This window comes from Drosophila ficusphila, unplaced genomic scaffold (genome assembly GCF_018152265.1).
Source record: "Drosophila ficusphila isolate 14025-0441.05 unplaced genomic scaffold, ASM1815226v1 contig_791, whole genome shotgun sequence".
Lineage (NCBI taxonomy): Eukaryota > Metazoa > Arthropoda > Insecta > Diptera > Drosophilidae > Drosophila > Drosophila ficusphila.
Genome location: NW_025064737.1, coordinates 15,869,141 through 15,891,304, shown reverse-complemented (window position 1 = coordinate 15,891,304; position 22,164 = coordinate 15,869,141). Strand labels below are relative to the sequence as shown.

The window sequence follows — 22,164 nt, the reverse complement described above, 5'->3', positions numbered from 1 at the left end:
CGGCGCTGCAACAAGACAAAAAGTTTAAATGAAAAGGAACACACTGCGGTCAGGACGATGTTGACAGGGGAATGTGAAAAGTAGCAAACAGCATCAAAAGTTTTCCGGATTCTACTTTATGGCCCGCTCCAATCTCGACCGGCGCCTTTCATCTTTTTCAGCCGGGGAAGAGGGAAGAGATGAGGGTCGTCAGCCAATTTTTGATTGCAACATTTCGCACCAAAGGCAAAATATGAGCCACTGCCACTGCACACAAACGAGAACGAGACATGTTAAAGCTAATTTTAATATTTTCCCTGACATGGCGTTCACTTTGAGTGTGCCACCGCCTTTGTTGTTGTTTGTCCAATTTGAACGCCCGCCCATCTAGAAACATTCACACACATTATACATATATAGGAGTATAGCTAAATACCCCTGTCCCGTAAGTGCAGTGGATCCATCCCCATCCTGTTCCACATCATTCCCTCCAGGCGACAAGTAATTTTACTTGGCAAAATAAATTGCAAAAAGTCCTTTTTTTGCGATCCCTCGTTTTGTATCTTTGCTGTCTGCTGCTGCTTTGTGGACCTCATATGTGTTTTGTTTGGCTGTGTTTATGCGGTTTCCCTTTGTACTGATTGGCCAGCGCTTAATTTTTATTTCTTTGGATTTGTTTTGGTATGATAAATGAAATGAGTCGGTATAAAATATTAGAGGTAATAGATGGAAATCATTATAAAAGGACTCTAAATTGTATGTTTTGTTTTACGTAAAAAGTTATCTAAAATTTGCAACGGAGGATAACGTTGTCAATTATCCACCTTATCATTACTATTAAAATATGTTGTATTAAAGATCTTGCTACGGAAAAAAATTGCATTTAAAGATAGAGCTATGAACTCGTCATGAAAATAACATTTTTAAACCTAAGTATTTTTATTTAATATAAATTATTGCTACTTAACATTATGCCAACATAAGAGGACCCGAAAACTGTGTTATTTTTATGTTTTAACTAAATCATCTTTTGCTTTTACTCCAATGTGAGGTAGGAGTAACATAATTTTAATTTTTCCAGCAAAGTGCTGCTTTGCATTTCAAATGAGTTGGGAGGACAGGCAGCTGAGATGGGAGAGTAATTCTGGAGAAAGCCCTGAGCTTATTTTCCAAGCCATCAACTGGTCTCCGAGCTGCGTGCAGCGACTGACAAAACAAATAAACTTACTGCCGCTCCGGATGCGCTCGAAAGGGGCGGTAGGGCGATGGGCGTGGCAGCGGGCGGTACAGCGGGGTCGTCACACACATTTGGTATGCATAAGCAGCAGTCGCATACCTTCCCGCACATTATCCGGCGAGGAGACATTTTTCCATATTTTACACAACAAAAGCGATGCCAGACGCAACTTTTACCTCAACTTGCTGTGACATTTTCCTTAGCCCTTCCATCCCCCTCTCTTTCCCTCTCGCTGGGGGCTGGATATATCCCTCTCTGTCCTCTAACAACCGACCGCAATTTCAAATTTAATTCGCCATTTTCAGCAGGCAGGCAGCAAGGCAGCCAGGGAACCACCCCCAACTTGCCAAACAAACACCCATTCACCCACTTTTTAACCACCCATCCGCCCACTCAACGCCATCTTGTGGCTTTTCTTTGCCGCATTTGTTGCCGGTTTCCTTCGGCTTTTTATTACGTATACGGAAAATGTGGAATTCCTGAAGACATTTTACTTTGCAATTTCCTTACGAGTCGTTAAACATTTCCAGGCTCTGCCAGAGCGACTCCACAACAACGGGCAAAGTTAACAAAACTAATTTAAAAATTCAAATTTGCTTTCCGCTTTTTATATGCATCACAAACTGTGCATTTATATGGCTGGGTAAGTGAGCGGTGTGTGCATATATATATAAATATTTGTACGTTTATCCTTACATATATAAATTCAGGATGTGAGCGGTGCTGTCTGGCTTTCTGTGGCCTGGTAATTTGTATTCTTGTGGCTTTGTTGTTGATTTTCTTGTTACATTTGAGTTTTTCTTTTCTTTTCTTCTCGACTGGATTCGATATTTGAGGATTTTTCCCGCATGTGCAAATTCGTTATAATTTATTTGTATGCCGAACGGAATCGGATTGCGAAAATATTTTGAATTGAATTTTACCAATGCTAATGGAAAATCGTGCTCAGTAAACTTAATTATGCTTGAAATTTATGCAAACATTCGACAGACAGTGGTTTCTAAAACTCGGCTTTGACAAAACATGTGCTGCTCGTTGGAATAATGCAAATTTTAGCTCATTAATATCAATCAAATGATTGATAGCACTTAGAGCCACCACCGCAGTTGCCGCACCCCTCGCACCAACCCCTCAGGACTGTTAATAAATCCTTTGACAATTGTTACATTAATGTCAATAAGCTGCACGCATTTACATTTGTGACCCTTTCCTGTCACAATATTTGTCCGACTCGTGCCACTCGAGTGATAAGGATCCCTATTCCTGCTCACTCCCGACATCCGGATCCTGCAGTTATCCTCGGGCAATCTGTCAAAGTTTTAGCTACATTTTCGCTGTCTCATCAATCAATTTCGTTTAGCCAATTGTCACTCAACCATTTTACCATTCTATTTGGCTTTGCAGCGGCTAATTTCCGACAAAGACTTCCTGCCAACTCTTTTCAATCACTAATGCAAATCACGTTTAAAACAGAACACTAATCATAATATACATATTAGTCTGGCCCGCTACAGTTGTAAATGCAATTCGAACATTATGTCGACACTATTGGATGGTTATTCCGGGCCCGCGGCAAATTTGCAACAAATTAAAGGCCACTTAGCCCATCAAGCAGGCTAACGAGCCGCCGACCGCAAATGCACACACGCAATTGCAATTATCAAATTAGAGCGGGGCGGGGCGGTCAAACAATTGGAGAAACAAATAATAAATTGGACCTGGAAATGCAAAGCACTCGCCCTGACACTACAATTAAGTTGTTGACCCCATCCGAGTTGACCCGTCGCATTGGTTAAGACCAAAATGCGATCCACTGACAACTGACAGGCGCATAGGCCTTGAATTAATTAATATGTTTACTTGGCTGAAGATGCAGCGCAATTATGAACTGGCACGGGTGTGTCAGCTACGTTTTCCCTGGCCAGTTTTAAATTCCTCGAAATGCACTTAATTTTCCACTGATATGACGAGTTTCCCCTCTTCGACTTCTAATGTCCGTCGTGGCCTATTAAACACACCCCTCTTTGAGCCAACTTTACCTGAGTTGGCACGCGCCACTGAAAATTTTGGATAAAATTTTCAACATACCTCTGCGGTTTTCCGGACGTTTTTATAGTCCTCTCAAATTGCTCTAATTCGTTAAGTTATAAAACTGGCCGCCAAGTTTTCAGAGTCATTTACTTTTATTGCCCGCCGGCGGTCAATGAACCAAAAGTCAGAGGACTACCCAAAAAAGGACGACACATGCGTGTTAATCTCTAATTTGCTAGGCGATCATGGAGATATATATATATATATGTGTGTATAGCGCATACATATTCAACATCGCAGCGGGTAGTTAATAGGAGCTTGTTCCATTCGTATCCTTTTAATTGCCAAAAGTCGCCGTGTTTCGAATTTCGGTATCTAAAGTTGTTTTTCCCATTTTAATGGCGCTATTTTCATTAGGCAAATGTATGTTTGGCTTTTTCCTTTCATTTAATTCCCAAAAAATTTGAGTCCTTTTATTTTTGTGTGCCGCTCATTAGCATATAAAATGTATGGAACGCAAGGACGCTATCCTTTATTTGAGAGGCAGTGTTTGGTTGGGCGAGAGTGTGTCCGTATACACAATCCACGTTTATTGCATATTCATCATTTTAATTGCTTGTTTTCATACTAAATGACTCGATAAGGCTTTTAGGGTTATTACGCGGAGATGTCCTGCCGTCTCCACTCTGCGGCCAGGTGGGCTGTCTGGGTCTATAAATATATACATATATGGCAATATATAGCAAGACAGCCTGGAGAGATTTAGCATTTTCTAAGCAGTTTGTAAAGTTTACACCAGGTGAAGCTGATGTATTATCAATAATTGCTTACTATTAACTTAGTTCCAATGAAAAAGTTATTTAAGTTTATTTTATTTAGAGGTTTTTTTTTATATTTCGAGGAATTGCGGGGTCCTTTGATGGCTCCATGTCTGTATGCAAAAATCCAGCAAATGAAATGAAACCCAGAAGAAGCTCGCAAAAGGCAACGAAAAAGCAATTCACGTAGAAAAGTGCAACAAAGATATATCCGGGGGAAAAGGGCAAGGTCTGGAGCTTGGATATGATTACTTTTCCTTTTGTTTCCGATTGCGGAACTGGGGAAATCAAGAGAGCGTGGCGAAAAGAACAAAGAAATTACTTTCCCAACGAGTGAACGGATATGAATAAAAAAGTGATCAATGCAATGAAAATGATTGTCTGCTCATTGTAGCGCTCCCTTTACAATTGAGCGCACAAAGTGCGAGAAAGATGAAAGTTTGCCAAATGTAACAGCACTTTATTAAAAAGAAAAAAACAAACAATTTTAAAAACAACGATTTCTTGGGGTTAGAGTCCTCAGAAACATCTCCAAGCCTGAAATTTAAACACACACAATTAGTATTTCAGTTAAGATTTCTTTGTTAAACGTACCTGGATTTCTGGATTCCTAATCTTGACAGCCACACCCACAAGAAGGGGGACAACGACAGGGCCTGCATCCACATCCACATCCGCAAGGTCTGGAGCATCCACATGGAGAACTCCTGCCACATCCACAACCACTAGGTTCCTCGGGTTCCTCAATAGAGCAACTTTGCACCAGGGAAATGGTCAGGGCAACCAGGATGATTAACTTGATGTCGAACATTGCGATTAGCTTGAAGGATCTGGACTGCATTGAAAACTGTGATCACCCTCTTCTTATAGTCCAACCTTACGATAAGTTTTATTTGAGCAGTTGATTTTTAAGCTATTTTAACTATGTAAACATATTGCTTATTCGCCATATGGATTATTAATTAGAGTTTAATATTTATAGGTGTAAAAGCGTAAATGACATTCGATATATTTCGTTTATTTATGTACGACAAACAAAATGGTTAAATTTAGCTTTTCGATATGTATTTTTTGTTTTCTTTTTAATAAAAAATAATGTTTACTAAGGCAATAACGATTAGGTTTATTAAATAGATTTTAAAATTGTAAAATTAATAAGGTCAAAACAATGCGCTGACTTTAATATTCAAAATTTTTAATAGGTATAACAGAACAAGTTAGATGTATAATTTATTTATATTCATACAATATAAAAACGCCAGAAGGCTCCAGCCCCCTTTCTTAATGCTTATATTGTGAAACAATTTGATCGTCAGATTTAATTTAAAGTTTTTCTGATTTGATCTGAAGTTTTGTCTTTGAACCATTTTGTTTATTTAAATAAAAAAGGCATTCAAATTGGATATTATAGTAACACAAAATAAGTCTTTATTTATGTTGTAACATTATTATAAAACAATTAACAGTAAAAATCAACTTTATCTTAGAACACCATTTCCCTCCTAAATAAATAAAACTTATATATAACTTAATAAAATCAAACAGTGCGGTTGAAACCTAAGCTCCACTGAATCTATTCCAATTAGATGGGCCAACAATAAGAGTAAGATAAGAATGCTGCAAGGATATTGAAAATAAGAGTACTATATGATCGTGTATAGAAAATAATTGAACTTGGTCTTACGTTTTGAGCTCTCGGCTGAGTACTTGAGCAGGTGGCACAAGCTGTAAAATCGCTCTGTGGCAATTGATCCTGGCTTTCGATTGCAACCACAAGGAGCTGGAATAGGGAACTCAGCAACCACGGGGAATCCCACACTGCACTTCTTGTTTATAAAACTCTTGCACAGTTCCTCCGTAACGGGTACAAATGCTGGAATGGATTTGAATTTATAAGGTGCATTTTTAATAAATTTTTTTGTATTTACGGGTTTTGCCATCCTTTTTTCGCTGATCGTTTTCCCTGTTCATAAGACATTCGTTCTGGAAACAGCGGCATAAACAATCCTGTAAGGCCCATTGATAATTCCGATAGTATATATTGCAATCACAGGCGCTCGATGGAGTTGGTGTAACTGTCGTAGGCTCAGTCGAAGGCTCCGTTTCCGATTCCGGATCTGGATCGGATTCAGATTCTGGGTCAGGATCAGTTTCCGGATCAGGATCAGTTTCCGGTTCCGATTCCGGATCTGGATCAGTCTCTGTTTCAGTTTCAGATTCCGATTCCGATTCCGGATCAGGCTCAGGCTCAGGATCAGGATCAACGACCCTGTGGGCATTGGAGAACCTCAAAACTCCCATCAACAAAAGAATCAATTTAAAATTCAACATATCTCCAAAGTGAAGAAAAATATTTAACTGGCCCTCTTAACCCACCTTTTCGGCTATTTATATTAAATTAACTCCCTCGTTTTGGCAGTTGTCTTAAACCAGTTGGTTGGCCTAGTGCAACCAAATTAAACAGACTTAAGTTCCAAAAATGTTTGCAGAACGTGCGCTTTTAGCTGCACGCGAATCTGTGTTTGCCTAACCTTGACTTACCGAAATATTCAGTAGGAAATTTCCTACTCAAGATATTTATATAAACTTATGTACTTCTGTAAAACAGACCCCCAAAAACAGACTGTTTCAAAATCAATTCGACTAAAATAACAACCATTTTATGACAAAAATGTAGTACAATTTTTAGTGCTAATACATTTTTCGTATTTGTTTTATTTAACATGAATCCTTCGAGTTCCTCTTTCGCCTGTTACTTGTTAACACTTTGAATAGCTGATGTATGCTGAAATATAAAATATTAGCGATTAATATATTATATTTAAAGCAAACGTTTATATATTTACGTTGAGAGCATTCAGCAGAATATTTTTGCAGTTCACACAGATTTTTGAACTTTTTAATTTCCAGGGATCCCTGTTTGCCATTGCATCCGCAAGGAGATGGAACCGGGAACTTGGCCACTACAGGTCATCCAAGGAAACACTTATTCTTTATAAACTTTTTGCAGACCTTCTCTGAGACGGGAATAAGAGCTTTTTTTTTTTTTTTTTTTTTTTTTTTTTTTTAAATAACAAATAAGTTTTATTTACGTCGATCAGCCAACCTAATGGCTATAATACGTAGAGCATAACAAAGAACAGATAACACGAAAACAATAACAGGAGATGTACAGTAACAATTACTGTTTCAGGACTCGGGAAACCATGCGTCCTCTTGTCCAGAGGTCGCCGGGGTGTCTCCGTTTCAGTCTTCTTCGGATAGCTTGATTACGTAGAGACGTTGCTAGGTGGTTTGGGTGCGCTATGAGGCGATCGCTGTAACGACTCGAGTGTCGGTTGATCTGCTCTCTAATGGAGGGAATGTGGAGATCATTTGCTAGGGCGTCGTTTCGAACGTACCAAGGCGCGTTTGCCATCATGCGTAGCGCTCGGTTTTGGGTTCTCTGCACTTTCATGACGTTAGTGTCAGAAGCCATGCCCCATATCTGAATGCAATATGTAATCGAGGGCATCACGATCGATTTATACAGCAACACTTTGTTGCCAAGGCTGAGCTTGCTCGTTGGCTTAAGCAACCAGTTCAACTTCCTGAGTTTACTCCGACATGTAGCTGTTATTTTCTTGGTGTGTTCTTTCCAGGTGAGCCGCTTATCTAGGATCAGTCCCAGATACTGCGCCTGGGGTGACTGTGGGATGGTGACGTCGTGAAGTTCGACTCTGGGTAGGACCTTTTCTCTCAAAGTAAAGTTGCAATGTTGCGACTTCCTGCCATTTATGGCAATATTCCACCTGTTAGCCCACTTGCCATACGAGTCCAGAAATTCCTGGGTGATCCTTGATGCCTCGATTCGGCAGGAAGAGTTCACAAGAAAGGCAGTATCGTCAGCATATGTGGCCAAAAGTGTGCCCGGTTCAACAGAACTTGGCAGGTCTGATGTGAACAATAAGAGCTAAATAGATAAAATTGAAAAAGAATTCTTAATTTAAACTCTATAAATTTATGAATAGTCTTACGTGTCTTGCCAGCCTTTTCCCTTGCATCACTTTCTTGAGCCAAAAGACAACCATTTTGTAGGACCCTGCAGATGCAATCCTCGAGGGCCCATGCGTGCTCCCTCCAATACAAATTGCACTTGGTAGTCAGATCCACAGGCTTTGGGGGCTCCATGAAGATTGTGGCCTGGGTTACTCCCACTAACGTGGCTAAAACAAGGATTAACTTGGTCATCTTTAAAGGATAAGGATCTTGAACTACTGAGCAGCTACTGATGATTATCTCGGCTGCTGGATAGCTTTTTATATTACCCACAGAGATATAAACGTTGTTTGCCTAGATGTATTAATAGTACCGAATTTATTGATAAGCTGGTAACCAAAAATATATTAAAACGTATTGCGGTTAAATTGTTTGCTTACCTCGTAGGAAAATTCTGTTAAAATCTTCAGGTCAACTATATTTAGCTAACTCTGACAACTTTCGTTTAATGATCCTTCACAGGTCAGTAACCAGTTCAACTGGTTTTCAAACCCCAAAAAGGCTCATAAAATATGCCCGAAAAAGAAGGAAAAACCAACATAAAATGCTGTGGCGTGAATACGTGTTCAACTTTCCGGTTCTGATGTTGGTAAATAATTACACGCAGTTGTCATTAGCTCATTAGAAGAGTCGAGAAGGCAAAGTGGCGGGAAAACAGATAAAACAAAGGCAAACAACTCAATTAACCCTTTTCCGCCAAACCCCAAATGGCTGGATTATGATGATGCTGCTTGTGCTGCTTAGTACGAGTGTATGATAATATAATAAAATAATAAACGAAACGAAAAGTGTCGTGAGAGGGGCAAATCCTGACGGATTTCGTATGTAATTACTTCAATTAAACCATCTGTGACAATTGCCGCAGCCGAACATGAAATTCAACTTTACTTTTGAAATTCCCAATTGAGTTGAGGCGCATTATCCTGGCAAGCAACCGCATTTAACTCCCTCCCCTTATTTTTCCAGGACAACCAACAACCCCCAGGAGCGCCGCGTATTTTTACCTTTGACTTACCTTTGCCTCGACGGCTCCCCGCTTTTAATGGGGTGACATTTATGGCACTTTATCAACTCGGGAGTCAATAATACCAGCCAAGTATCTTAAATGTGGCTTAAAACGCACACGCACAGAAGCAGACACCCGAGGAGGGAAAAGCGTAAGATAAAATGAAAAGCGGCCGAAGGAAAATTGCAATGCGATAAAAATAAAATTTTAAAATTTATGCCGCTTATTGTCAATTCCCGGCAACAGTAACTCAAGACTTTGGGGGAAAGCTAATGCTTTTCAGCTTTGTTTAAGGCGAATAATTGGGGGATAAGTATGCAGATTACATTTAAAGAAAAAAATCAGGGGATAACAAATATTTTAAATGTGCAAAATATAAGGAAAGAATTTTGAATATTTTTATAATTTAATTTTGACATTCATTTTCCAAGACCAAAAATCTGATTAATTTGAGATATTTGTTTTTATTAAAACCCATAAAAATCATTACTTTAAGATACTTAAACTCAGAGCTATGCGAATTGATTGTTTTTCTCTCTGTTCATCTCTATAGACCGTTCCTGATGGAAGTCCCCAAGTTTGTTATGACAACTGAGAGACATTTGAATCGAGCAATTGGGGGGAGGAAACTCTAGCAGGGCATTAGTCGAATGGATCCCCCAGGATTAGCCAATGAGAGTGGATTTTCCCGCGCCGAAACCACCCGCATCTCGCCGCTTTTCCGCATTGTCTTTAGACTGCTGACAGCTTGTGGCCTAGGGAATTTCCGCGCTGAGAAAAGTTTTGCGTAATTAGGAGTATAATTTGCGAGGCAAGTCGGCTTTTTGCCGCTGACAACTTGATTACGTTTCAACAACATTGTAAAAGTTAATTGCCAGCGCAGCCTTAAAGCCTGATGAGCATTTATCACCCCGCGGAGCAACCATCGTCAAAAAAAAAAAACCCAACAAAACTTGACTCCTCGCGTGTTATGCAAAAACCAGGCGAACCAAAAAGACACGGAAAAAGTGAGGCATTCATTAGGCCCGACACGGTGGTGCGGTGGTGCGGTGGCGAGGTGGCTCGGCGGTTCGGTGGTGCCAGGGTGGAGCGTCTTGTTACCACATTTTTCAATTATAGCACATTTCCTGCCCTCGGTTCACGTGTGTGTTTCGCTTTCGGTGAGGGAAGCCCCCTTGATGAAGAGTTATTGCATTTTAATTTGCCAGCCGCTGCGAAATGTGCCAAAAAACAACATTGTTTGTTGTAAATGCGCAGGTGGCTCGGCAATCTCTTATCGGAATTTCTTATCGCGGCTTTGCGAGAAAATACAAAGCGACGAATTCCTGCTCTAATGAAGCCCACGGTTCAGAGGTCAACGGCGATGCAGCTAATTAGCCGCCGCTTCATTAAAATAAGTGTACAACTAAAAAATACAAAAAGGTTATATGTACTGAGAAAAAATTAAATTCACAGAATAAAATAATATTAATACAAAATAGTAATGAATTAGCGAAGCCAAGGAATAAAGTTTTAAATATTCAAGGTTGCTTTAAGAAGATTTGAATAAAAGATGACTGAATTTGTTAGATGTTGTATTTTTTATAACCAGTAAATTGATTTCTTTAAATATTAAAACCTCTTTTTCTCAGTGCACCGAAGACGAGCTCGCCGGAAAGGTCATTTAGCGTGGCCAACAAAAATGTATTGTTAAAACCGCTAATGAATTATTTACTGCTCGTTTGGCCGTCCTCTAGGCCGAACTCCTGAAAGGTCAGGAAGGAGAAATGGGGGTTTTAGGGGTTTTAGAAGTCCACGCATAACTCAACCAGTTCACACCCTTAATTAACTACCTGCGTGTTGGTCGAATATTGCGTGTGGCTCTGCGGCGGAAGGAATTGCCTAACCGGAATTATGTTTATTAAGCATTTAAAAAAGCGTGACTTTATATTGGAGTCTAGGAGCCCTGAAATATCAGCACATTTCAATTACCTGGCCCGCCGATCCCAACGCAAATCAGTCGGTTAAAGTCCCCCGCCGCATCGATCAATCAAGTGCATTTGAATAACATTTTTAATCACTCCGAATTACGCAGCAGAGCGCACATGATGAATCGCATATTCCAGTCGGTCGGGGGATATAAACCACATCCAGAGGGGTATACCCATATATACATACATAACCGTATGTGTTGTGGGAGTACAAACGCATTCACTTGACAATCACTTTCGTTTTATTGCGATTTGCCAGCCCAGACACCAACAACAAAACGGCAGGCAAAGCGAGCAATTTCCACTTGGGATAACTTGTGAGCAATTGCAATTGCTGGCGGAGCCAGGGCCATATAGCTAAAGCTATACCCATGGCTATATATCCGAAGACAATGAGCTGTGCCAACCAAATTGTTGTGGTGCAAAAATGCGGCATATGTGCCTGGCAGAGAGGCAATCGACGCCGGCAAGGAGCAACTGCAATTTGCGGCTTGAGGCATGAGGCATGAGGCAACAGGATCCAGGCATCAACAACGAAACGATTTACCAAGAAAATGAAAATTTATTGTCAGTAAATGAAAGAAAGCTCTCATTTTCCTCCCTTCAGTTCGGTTCGTTTCAGTTGAGCCCAGTTGGTAGTGTTCGCTGGCAATCAAGGTGCTTCTTTGTTGGCCAAAAGGCAACTATTCGCATTGCGTCTTCTTACTTGCCTTTCCAGCAAAGAGTGCAACAATTGCAGCAGTCTAGTCCTCTATCGCCCACTGCCATTGTTTCACCAAACGCTCTCGGTTTGCGGCTCAAAGGGGTTCTAAGCAAGTTGCACTTAGTTGGAAAAAATGGGGTCATACGAAAGAGTTTTATGAGGTACAACAAGTTCTTTCCAATCATATAGTTAGAGATATAAATATTTTTTTGTTAATTACGAGGACATTAAGAATTGGATTTTATAAATTATTCATTCAATTTTCGTATAAAAAAATATATATATTTTTATTTAGTTAGACTTAAAATACGAAAGACCAGCTTATTGTGGTCTTTTTCACAACAAGATTTAAGCACACTAAATTAACTCCACAAACATTATCCAACAATAACCAACTTATTTTCCTTGCAGACTGGTTAAGCATGTGGCTTAGCACTGCTAGTCTTGGCTAATGGAGATGTTGGCCAGAAATGATAATGGCCAAAACATTTAATGCACGTTATTGCCAAACCAAAATAGCAATTTGAAGCTACGCGCTGGCTGGATTTGGCCAAGTCCTCGGAACCAGGCTAATGCAGTGAAATATTTATTGAAATTGTGTGCTCCCCGGGGGGCAATGCGGCATTGTCTGCTATTAGCCGGGAATTGGGGGTCGACGAGTGGTCCTTAGCCCGAAAGTTGGGGAGGGGAATTGGATTTAGTGATGGGGGTTATCTTGGCCGAGGGTTGGAACTCGTCGGAGCCGCTATTTACGAGTCTCTGCTTGGCACTTTCGGCATTATTGCCCGGCCAAATGTTTTCGCCCCGATGCATAAATATCCCGGATTCGGGAGTAGGGCCAAAACTTTTCGCACGCCACTGCCACTCACTTGCTTATAAATTACGCACATTAGTGCAATTAACAGCAACAAAAGCTGGCCGAAAAGGTCTCGATTATTCACCTGAAAGAGGCTGCGAACTCTTGAACTTCGGAGCTCACAAACTCTCTCACGCTAAGGGCACTGAAAAAAAAACAAACCTTGAAATACAACATATAATCGATGATAACTAAATTATAAAACCGTAACCATTAAAACGAAAAAAAACGTTAAATAAATAGTACAATTATTTATGATATGTATTTTATTTAAATAACTAATGATTTTTAATGTAATCACTTGTATTATTTTTGTTCTATAGGGGTGTCTGAAATATTACCTTCTCTAAATTTCAGTGCAGTTCTTTTTTTTCAAGTGTTCTCCACTCGAGTGGCACTTGAACTGGCAAAAAGCATATGTACCCTCTTGTTGCAGCCAAATCTGGGTAAATATTTGTAGCAATTATGCAAGCGGAAGTCGATACGGATATGGATACTTGTGGCTATAACCCCTAACCCCTCTGTATATGTACGTATTTTTTTTCCCAACTCAACACGTGCCGCAAATGCATGACAACATAATTATCGCACGCTCGTGGGCGCGTGTCTGAAAAGAGGGGGCGGGGCTGGTTGGGTATTTTCCACTTGAGTTTTTCCGCTCTGCAACTCTCGGCAGCCCTACAAATTCTGGATTGTTTCAATATAATAAGTGGGCGTGTCCGCAAAGCCCGATGACAGCAAACAACATCGGTAATGGCAACAACATCGCCACGCGGCGAACGCGTCAAAAAGCCGTTGATTATAGACCAGACTTGCTGGCTCCTAATGGTTATGGCTGCCCTTGTCGGGTTTTAAGCCCTTAATGGCCACTTGATGGTTAAGGTAACCCACTTACCGAGGGGACGGGTGCTCTCCTGCCGCCTCGTTGCATCCTCTCACCCAATCAGCGTGCCTATCGAGGGCAGACTGTCCGATTGGATTAGCACACTGCTCGTAATGAGCAAATAGATATCGTTGGTGGGAGAATTCGATCCAAAACTGAAATATTTACGGCGGGGGAATTCGCTGATTTGGAAAGTCCACGGATCGGTTTCTAATGTGCACGTTAATTAAAATAGACCACAAACTAAAACACATCAAACGAAATTGGTAATCAAAAACCGCAGAAAAACAAAGAGAAAAAAGTATGACATGCCATTAAAATTGCATGTCATAAAGCCCGTATTGGATATTGCTCGTGCACTGAGAATAAAGCTAATAAAAAATATATCTTACAGTAAGAAAACATTTCAAACATGCTGTATAGTATTTTTATTAATCGTCAACATCAAAAGTATCTGTTAAATACCCAGTTAATCGTTGTCCAAAAGTATGCTTTGATAATAAGTATTTTGTATTTAAATTATTTAAGTTCTATTTTGACATTTAGGATTTAGCTTTAAGATTTTTGGGCTTATCCAACATTATGGCATATTTTCAAAAACCACCTTATATCCTCCATATCTGATATACATCTTTGAAGTACATTTATTTCATTTTCAGTTCATTTTCTAGCCTTTCTTTTTTTCTGAGTGTCCACCTCACTGGGCAGGAACTGTTGGCATAGAAATGGCTAAAAGCCGTGCGATGCAAATTATTATTGGTTCGTCAAGCATACAAAAAATATTTCAAATTCGAGAGCGTCCAACCAGATATCTCCGTGGACCAGAGGCACACAGGAGGGGGAGGGGGTTCCAAACGGGATAAAAAATGCTATGGAAAAAATGTTTTTATCTGGCTAGGCATGTCAACGAACCGGCAGCCAAATGAATATGGAATGCTCTGTATGAGTGGCAGATTTCCTAAATAATTTGTGGGCGCACTCGGATGGCTAGATTCGGAGGGGAAAAGGAGTGCAGGAGGGAAGAAGTGGGAGTTTGAATGGGAGGGGCTTCATCCGTATTCGGAGCTGCTGCTTTATCATCTTGTAACGTGTATCCATTTCGAGTCTATGTCTATCAAAAAAGCATTCACCTGGCGTCTGTCCCCAGGACCACACCCTTCGCCTCTTGATCCGGCAGCTACATAAATCAAATCCATTTCCCGAGCACCAGTTTTGGCCAATTCTTTTTGCCATGGCCGCCGGCACGTATTACGGCATTTGTTGCCCGTTTTTCCACAGCTCACCGTCTGCTCTCCGGTTTTTCCTTTTCGCTTTTTTTGTGGGCCAAGCTGTCAGCGAAAATGCTGAAAAATGGCAAAATACCATTGATGAAAGTAAGCTGCTTGCTCGTTCCGCAAAGGCAAAAAAGGCCCCGAACATGAAGCCCAACCATGACGCATTGCAGTGCGCTGTGCTACCAAAATCTAAGTAAGGCCGCTGCTAAAAAAATCACAAATCAGACACGAGTTATTTTGGCCCAAAAAAAAAAGAAGAAATGGGAGCATTAACCAACTGGTCGGGGCGTGTCGCCTCACAATATGCCAAAGTGAAAAGCTGTGTTAGCTTGTTTTTTTTTGTTCGCCCCTCGCATCTTTTTCTGGGCGCCTTCTGCTGATTAATTGAGGAATGTGCCTCCCAGCCGGATGACAGTCAAAAGCCACCCGTCCACGAAAACCCATTGAAATTCGTTTGGGAAATGGCGAAAAACGGTAAAACTACCTGCTAACTGTATGCTAATTAAAACTAATACACGCGGCGTATGCGTAATATTTCTGGTAGAGTAAGCAATAACAAAAGTGGATGGGTTGCATAAAAAGCGAGATGAACCATTATTTTAATAGCCAGGGTCTTGAATGCAATCTACGATGTTGAGAAAGATCAAGAGACTGAAATACTGATGAAAGTAAGAATTCAATTAACTTATGTTTAACAAGTTGTTTTTTGCATTACAGTATCAATACTTTCAAAAACATTCAATTGTATAAAAACAAAATAATTCATTAAAATGTATTATAGTTTATATAATATAAATTGAAAACTTACTTAAGCACCCACCAACATATTATTATATTTAATTTATTATTTTATTTCCAAGTGACTCTGCAAAGTACTTTCAATTTTGGTATACCCCTCGATAGTGTAGCTATAACAACCATAAAACAATTGCCTAGGCCGCAGTAGTTACATGGAGTCCCTGGAAAAATGAATTACCAAAGCGCAGGGCAAGAAAATGACAACAAAAGTCGAGCCAAAGGCTATGGGCCCCGTACTTTTCCTGTGTTTCTCCATATTTTTTATATCCACTCTCTGAATCTTTTTGCGGGGCTTGTTGTTCGGCATTATGCGGCAACTGCATTGTTTATAGAGACAGCCTCCGGGCTACCAGGCCGACTTTGTGCATTTTTTAATGGATTTCAGTGCGAACAAAAAGCCAGAACATGGCGCATTGAAGTGAAGAATTCGCACTCGCGTTCTTAAACGCATGCGGGACTCGTCGGCGAAGTGGGTTCGGCGGGCTGTCAAGGCTGTTATTTGTTTGGGCGAAATGTTGTTAGCAGGCAGGACTTCCTGGCCCCCCCCTTCAACAGGCCCCGTTGTCAATTTGGCCAAAGTGGTTTTTCAGTTGCTTTAGCGTGAAAAAAGGCGAACAATTGTGGACGGCGGGGTAGATGTCTTTTGGGGGAAGCATTGCTCAGACTTCGCTCCGCAGATCCTTTGACGAATTGCACTTGTGCGGCGTTTTAATCACTTAGGCCAGAACGCCTACATTGGCCCTATCTAGGCGTCTCATTCTATTTACTTAATGACAGCGAAAAGTGGCAGCCGGCGACGCCTTGAGATTCCCACACGCCTCAGCGCCGAACGGCAAGTGCTCCTCGCATTTCTCATTTCTTACCTGCACAGCTCATACTGCAATTGCAGGTTGCATGGAGAGAAATAGTTTATCAAATAGTTGTTTACTTAAAATAAAATAATTTTAACTTTGAACCCCTCTTTTGTAGGAAAGTATGTTTTCTGTAAATATTCACACATATTAAATTAGAATATGTAAGGTACATCAAATTGTATTGTAGCGATCTAACTTTTTAACTAAAGGAAGTTAGTTAAATACGCTGCACTATTTGTATTCATATTTATTATTAATTTATCGAATGCCTTGTTTTTATGTTGGTTGGTAATAATGTAGAAATTATGTGAGTTAAGAAAAGAGCTCAGGAAAATACATGTTTTTTAAAGGGAATTTGTTTTCATTTAATGGAGAAATAAATATATACTAGGCAAGTATAGTTTATAAATACCTTAAGTGATTAAAATTAAAAGTAAATTCTTAAGGCATTTAAAAACCTTTATAAATTCTACCTTTAAGCTTGAATATTTAGCAGATCCCTGATCTCGACTTTTCCCAGTGCAGATCCTTCGTCCTGCGTCGCTGGCCTTGCTCCCATTGAAGGCACTCGTAGTTTCATTAGACTAAAACGCCCGGTGCGTGCGAGAGTGTGAGTGCGCCGAGCTTTTGTTTAACGGACTTGCCTTTTCACAGAAATTTGCATTTGCCAGTGCCATTGAAGCGCGAACAATTGAACGGCAGCGGGCCAAAAAAATATCTGGTATATATGTGTGTGTATGTAGGTATATAGTATGTCCTGGCCCAGCTGTTCTCTTTTGCTCTCGTGCCATTGTCCCTTTGTCTAAGCCGTGCGCCAAAAGGCGCGCAAATATCTTTTGATTTCTTTGCCTATTCAACCAAAAAAAAGACGCACACTTTTGATAGCTTTCATTTATGATTATGCGGGGGCGGAGATTGGGGTGTGGGCGTGGCACTGCCTGTCATCAATCAAAAAGTGCGCAAAATCAAAATGCCACGGCGTGGGGTGGGGATTCTCTTCAAATCAAATCCTTTGACAGACTTTGTATTTCGATACGGGCGAGGGATTGCTCCTAGGATTAGAATTTAAACAACCTTCAATTGATAGAAATCATTTTAAAAAATTATTTAAGAAATGCACTTTTTGACGGAGGCTGTAACTCTTTCACTTGTAGAAATGGAAATTAGTTCAAGCCTAAAGTTTCTGAATCTTTAATTTGTTATCTTCAAGACCGGTCTTTATGCACCTAATTAACAAATTTCAGCTAAATGCATTCCCACCTTGAGTTGCTGGTGAAACTTGTGGCTATTAATCATTCAAAGACACTCATTGACAAATACAAGTTAATTACTTTCCAATTTAGAGTGGAAAGCAGAGCAGGAAGTGTCTCGGACTTATCGGAGAGCAAATTAATTGAAAGCACCCACCCACTTCGAGTCAACAGGACATTCAGGATAAGCCGGGAGCAGTGCACTTTAAAATGAAATATATTGCCAGTGCAACTGCAGGGGTTGAGCTACCAGGAGAGACATTGGCAACCGCAGGAATTATACCAATTTTACACGTCATAGCGACATAAGTCAGCCGGCGGATGTGGCAACATATGTCGCTAACTGCCGATTGGGGTGGCCCACTTGGAATGTGGAATCAGCAAACCCATCATCCATCCGCCGCACCCAATCTCCAACCACCAACAGACCGCCCACGCAATCAAATAATTCTGAATCATTAGGTTTTTTACGCAGGGGTGGCTGACGGGCTCTATTGAGACATTTAGCTCAACTGGATGTTCATTATAATCCACTCGGAGCTCACACAGGGAAACTGCACAGAGAGAAATTAAAACATCAGCTTTCAGCAAATGCTTTGACTAAGGCAAAGGAAATACTATCAGAACTATATATTATATTCTTAAATAATAAAAAAAAATAAAAAATAATTTAGCAAGTTGTTTTATCAGTTTATTAAGGTTTTTTAGAGATCTCTTGTTATTAAATTCTAACAATAAAATATAATAGTATTTATAGGAACTATGCTCATAAGTTCTACTAAAAAATTTCCCTATGATGTTCAAACTTTCTTTCACAATCATTCTCTATAGTTTGTTTTGGTTCCCGAACTCATTTTTTTCTGTGTAAGACCCCCTTGGCTGTCCGCTGCACATAAGTCGCGTTTTCCCCAAGGCCACCTGCCCCGCACTGGCCACTGCCCTATTATTAAATGCACTTTTAATCTTGGCTAACCCCCTGCTCCCCTTTACCCCGCCACTCGCCATCCGGCTGATGTTCGCTTTCAATGATTTTTCCATTTTGCACCCTCAAATGGCGAACGATTATCACCCTTAAATGGTACTTTACACACACAAAGAATGCCAGGCATTGAATAGAATTGAACCGGTGCCCGTCGTCCTTCCCTCCGGAGTCTCGAATCAGTTGAACTGCTTGGCAGGACTCGAAATCGGAATCGGAGAGATTGCTCCTGCTCTGGAAACAAAGTACTCGAGGGGAGGAGGGACTCCGATGTGTGTGTATGTGCTTTTATAGTCCTGCTGATATCATATGAAAACATTGGTTTGGGACCTCAAGTCGAGTGTGTATATCCCCGGGATTAGTATGCGGTGTTTGTTTAACTTTTCGCCGTGATTTCCCATTCCGATCTGGGGAGCGGCGATGAGTTGGTCAGGCAATAAGCGAGGAATTAGGAAAACCAGTGCGGGAAATGGCTAACCGTAATGAAAATGCAAAGCTGTTCTAAGATTTTAGGTAAACTTTCACTTGGGGGAATAATTGCATCGAAGAGTTGTAGTTCTTAAAAGGTTCGATGATTATTAAAGAAAGCTCCAATTAAAAAACTTTCCAAAAGATTTTCTAGATCCAAACACACGTTTTTCAATACCAAAAAAATTAACATTAAATATTTTTTTTCTATTCCAAGGTGAACATTTTTAAATAAAACTAGGAACAAAATGTGTTCCCTCAGTTAGTTAAAAAATGTTTATTAAATGCAGAGATTAAAAATCTTCTCACTGTGCAGTGTTCGCATAAAATCAAAGCTGTTTCTTCTATCAATTTAGTTTTTTTTTGGCATGTTAATAGTTCAGGTTCAGAACTCAAGGCAATTAGACCTCAGTTAGTTGAGCGAAATAAAACGGAAACTCTCCTTTAGTGACTTTGCAGGACCTGCTCTCACTAGCCTGTCAACTTGCATTTGTCCTGATTTGACAAACTTTTGTCGAGCCATTAAATGGCAAATTACTCACTCGTTGTCTGGTGTCGATTAAATGAACTCAACCCAATCGGGCAACCCCAAACAAAAACAGCGACTTTCCCTGCCGTCCTGCTGGCCTTACTTTCCTCCTTTCTGGGTAATTCATGAAATCAGAACTTACATCGCATCCCTGCCGAGCGGCAGTCACAATTACACGCCGCAGACCCTAAAAACAAGTTGCCATATAGAAGAATAAAAATCCTGCCTGATGGCCGTACATAGATGGATGGGTGGCTGAACTTTCGGGAAGGGGGAGGAAAGCACTCCCTGCTGTCGTATGGATACTGTGGGGTACGGCACTCTTAAAGAGCACATAATTGGTCTGTAATCTATTTTTGACAGATTGAATTTCGCTTTTATCTTGATTTTGTTTTGACTGACTCGGTTGCTGTTGTTTCTGCCACCGCTGTTGATGTTTCTGCTGCTGCTGCTTTTTCGGGTACTTCTAATTGGGTTGTATATAGTATACCAGTGCCACCCCAGACAATCCCGATCCCAATCCCAATCGAAACGCAACCCAACCCATCAGATCCCAATCCATTCCGACCCATTTTCAGGTGCCGGGGGTTGCTTGTTGGCTTTGACGTGAAGATTTGCTAAATGGTTTGCCGGCTTCTGTCCATAGTTTAATATGATAAGTGGGTTGCTTGTCTTGGGCTGCTGAATTTCTGCCACGTCGCTTGGGGAATCGGATTGGTTTTGGGTTCGCATTCGGATTCAGGACCGGGCTCAGGTTCTGATTTGGTCTTGGGTTCGAGTCGGATTGGTTAAATGCCAATTTATGCGCTGGAAAATTGGTAATTTAAAACCGCAAGATTCCAACGGTCAGATAAACTGCGGAGTGTTTGGAATTATTCATGGCACAGTTCAAGTGTTTTGCATTTCTGGTAATAAATTACATTAAATTGTCAGGATCCCCGGGGACTGGCCCGAGAACTTTTCATAATTTGACTGTCAACAAGGCAGAAAAAATGAAAACAGCTTAGCAAATAGGAAAAACTTTGGCATGGGCAATCTTAATTTCGCACTTGGACGCCTTTTGGTTGTAATAGGTTTTAAAAAAAACAAATATTGAGGATAATCTTTTGTAATGATCGATGGATGGTTTCAGTTAGAAGGACAACAATAATATGATATTTGCAATTTAAATAAGAATTGGTAATGTAGTATTCAACATTGAGTAAAGAATTTAGTTTTCATTTATATTTAAGACAGTGTCTTACAGAAATTCCTTAGACAAGTAAACGAAGCTATAGCTTCGGAGGTCATTTGTTCAATTCATTTGTATATCCTCCTTCGAAAATATTGTAAGGCTGTTGTTGTGTAATTACTCTCTGCATGTAATCCATTTGCAGGACCGCCTCTCAACCCTTGCCAAAGTCAATTCACCGAAATTGTTGAGCACGTACCGTAACCTGTAATTTTCACACCATTTTCCGCTCTCCCCTCGATTTCCATACGCTTTTCATGTCACTTATTCGTTTGCAATTCATTTTATTCAATATTCGACTGCAATGGGCGGCAACAGAACGTGTGCTTGCGGCGGTTTTGTATAAATATGTAATTCTTCCACCGATTTTCAAGGGGAGTGGGATCGCAGTGGGATAGCCATTATGGCCGGACTGCCATGATACCCACTTGCTTTTAACCAGAAGCGTCAACAATCAGTAACAACAAGCGGACCAAACGAACCAGCGCAAACTTTGTTCAATTTTTTGCAATTAAAATGATTCTGATGGTTCTGTTCACATGGGTGTGGGAAGGGGGTGAAGGGCGGAGGGTGGAAGGGTGTGTAAGTGTAATTGTAATGAAGCCCTTCCGGTGGCTGTCAAGGCAACAAAAAAACGGGTTGCGTCGATCTGGAGAAAGGTTCAGATTGGACAGAAATATTAGAAAGAATGCCCTTATATGCACAAAAGAAAACAAAATGTTCAATAATGACAATGATTTTTTAATGATAATTATTTATAGCCATGCTCTTTCAAGTCTTACAAAAGTAACTGAAAGAAGGAATTAAATACTTCTTGTGTTTTGTAAGTGTATTTTGGTTGCTTCAAATTAATTAATTAATGTCTAGCCTAAGTCTAACTACATTTTTAGGTTATTATTATTTTAATTTTATGCAAGCTTACAAGTACATTTGATATTAATCAAAAGGTCTCGAGATTTCTGGAAATACCTTGTTAAGTAGTTGGAATCATCGTTTTAATGTCGTCTTAAATCATTTTCGGGCAAAATTATTTTTTTTTACTTTATGATTATTTTCTATTTTTTTACACTTTCTATATATTTAGCAACATATTTTTTTGAAGTGCATCGGAGTGGGTTGAACGGAGCTTCGCTTAGCGCTGATTTGGCCGCAGGCTAAATGACATTAAATAGCACGGCGGCCCGGCGACAATAACAACAGCGGGAGCAAATCAGCGGGGCAGGAGGTGCGATTTGAAAAGCGTTTTACAACCATTTACAC

At 40.3% G+C, this 22,164-nt stretch overlaps 3 protein-coding genes across 3 annotated transcripts; all 3 read right to left on the bottom strand.

Moving 5' to 3' along the window:
• Positions 1 to 4,675: 4,675 nt before the first annotated feature.
• LOC108091950 (chorion class high-cysteine HCB protein 13) lies at positions 4,676 to 4,876 on the bottom strand. The gene has a single exon (XM_017191347.1). The coding sequence runs from the start codon at positions 4,874 to 4,876 to the stop codon at positions 4,676 to 4,678; it is 201 nt and encodes a 66-aa protein (XP_017046836.1).
• A 771-nt stretch (positions 4,877 to 5,647) lies between these two features.
• Positions 5,648 to 6,366, bottom strand: LOC108091849 (salivary glue protein Sgs-5). Its single transcript, XM_017191229.2, has 3 exons — positions 5,994 to 6,366; positions 5,750 to 5,938; positions 5,648 to 5,682 (listed from the first exon to the last, which is right to left on the bottom strand). Exons 1-3 carry the CDS (start codon positions 6,364 to 6,366, stop codon positions 5,648 to 5,650), a joined length of 597 nt encoding a protein of 198 aa, XP_017046718.2.
• A 458-nt stretch (positions 6,367 to 6,824) lies between these two features.
• LOC108091924 (salivary glue protein Sgs-5) lies at positions 6,825 to 8,295 on the bottom strand. Its single transcript, XM_017191309.1, is given in 3 exon segments — positions 6,825 to 6,850; positions 6,912 to 7,100; positions 8,082 to 8,295. Coding segments are annotated over 3 exon segments (429 nt in total).
• Between the last annotated feature and the right edge of the window lie 13,869 nt (positions 8,296 to 22,164).

Coding starts and splice junctions, on each gene's coding strand:
- LOC108091950 (XM_017191347.1), bottom strand. CDS start 4,876: ATGTTCGACATCAAGTTAATCATCCTGGTTGCCCTGACCATTTCCCTG.
- LOC108091849 (XM_017191229.2), bottom strand. CDS start 6,366: ATGGGAGTTTTGAGGTTCTCCAATGCCCACAGGGTCGTTGATCCTGAT. Junction 5,939..5,993: donor AAAAAAGGATGGCAAAACCC/GTAAATACAAAA, acceptor AATCCATTCCAG/CATTTGTACCCGTTACGGAG. Junction 5,683..5,749: donor CTCAGCCGAGAGCTCAAAAC/GTAAGACCAAGT, acceptor ATATCCTTGCAG/CATTCTTATCTTACTCTTAT.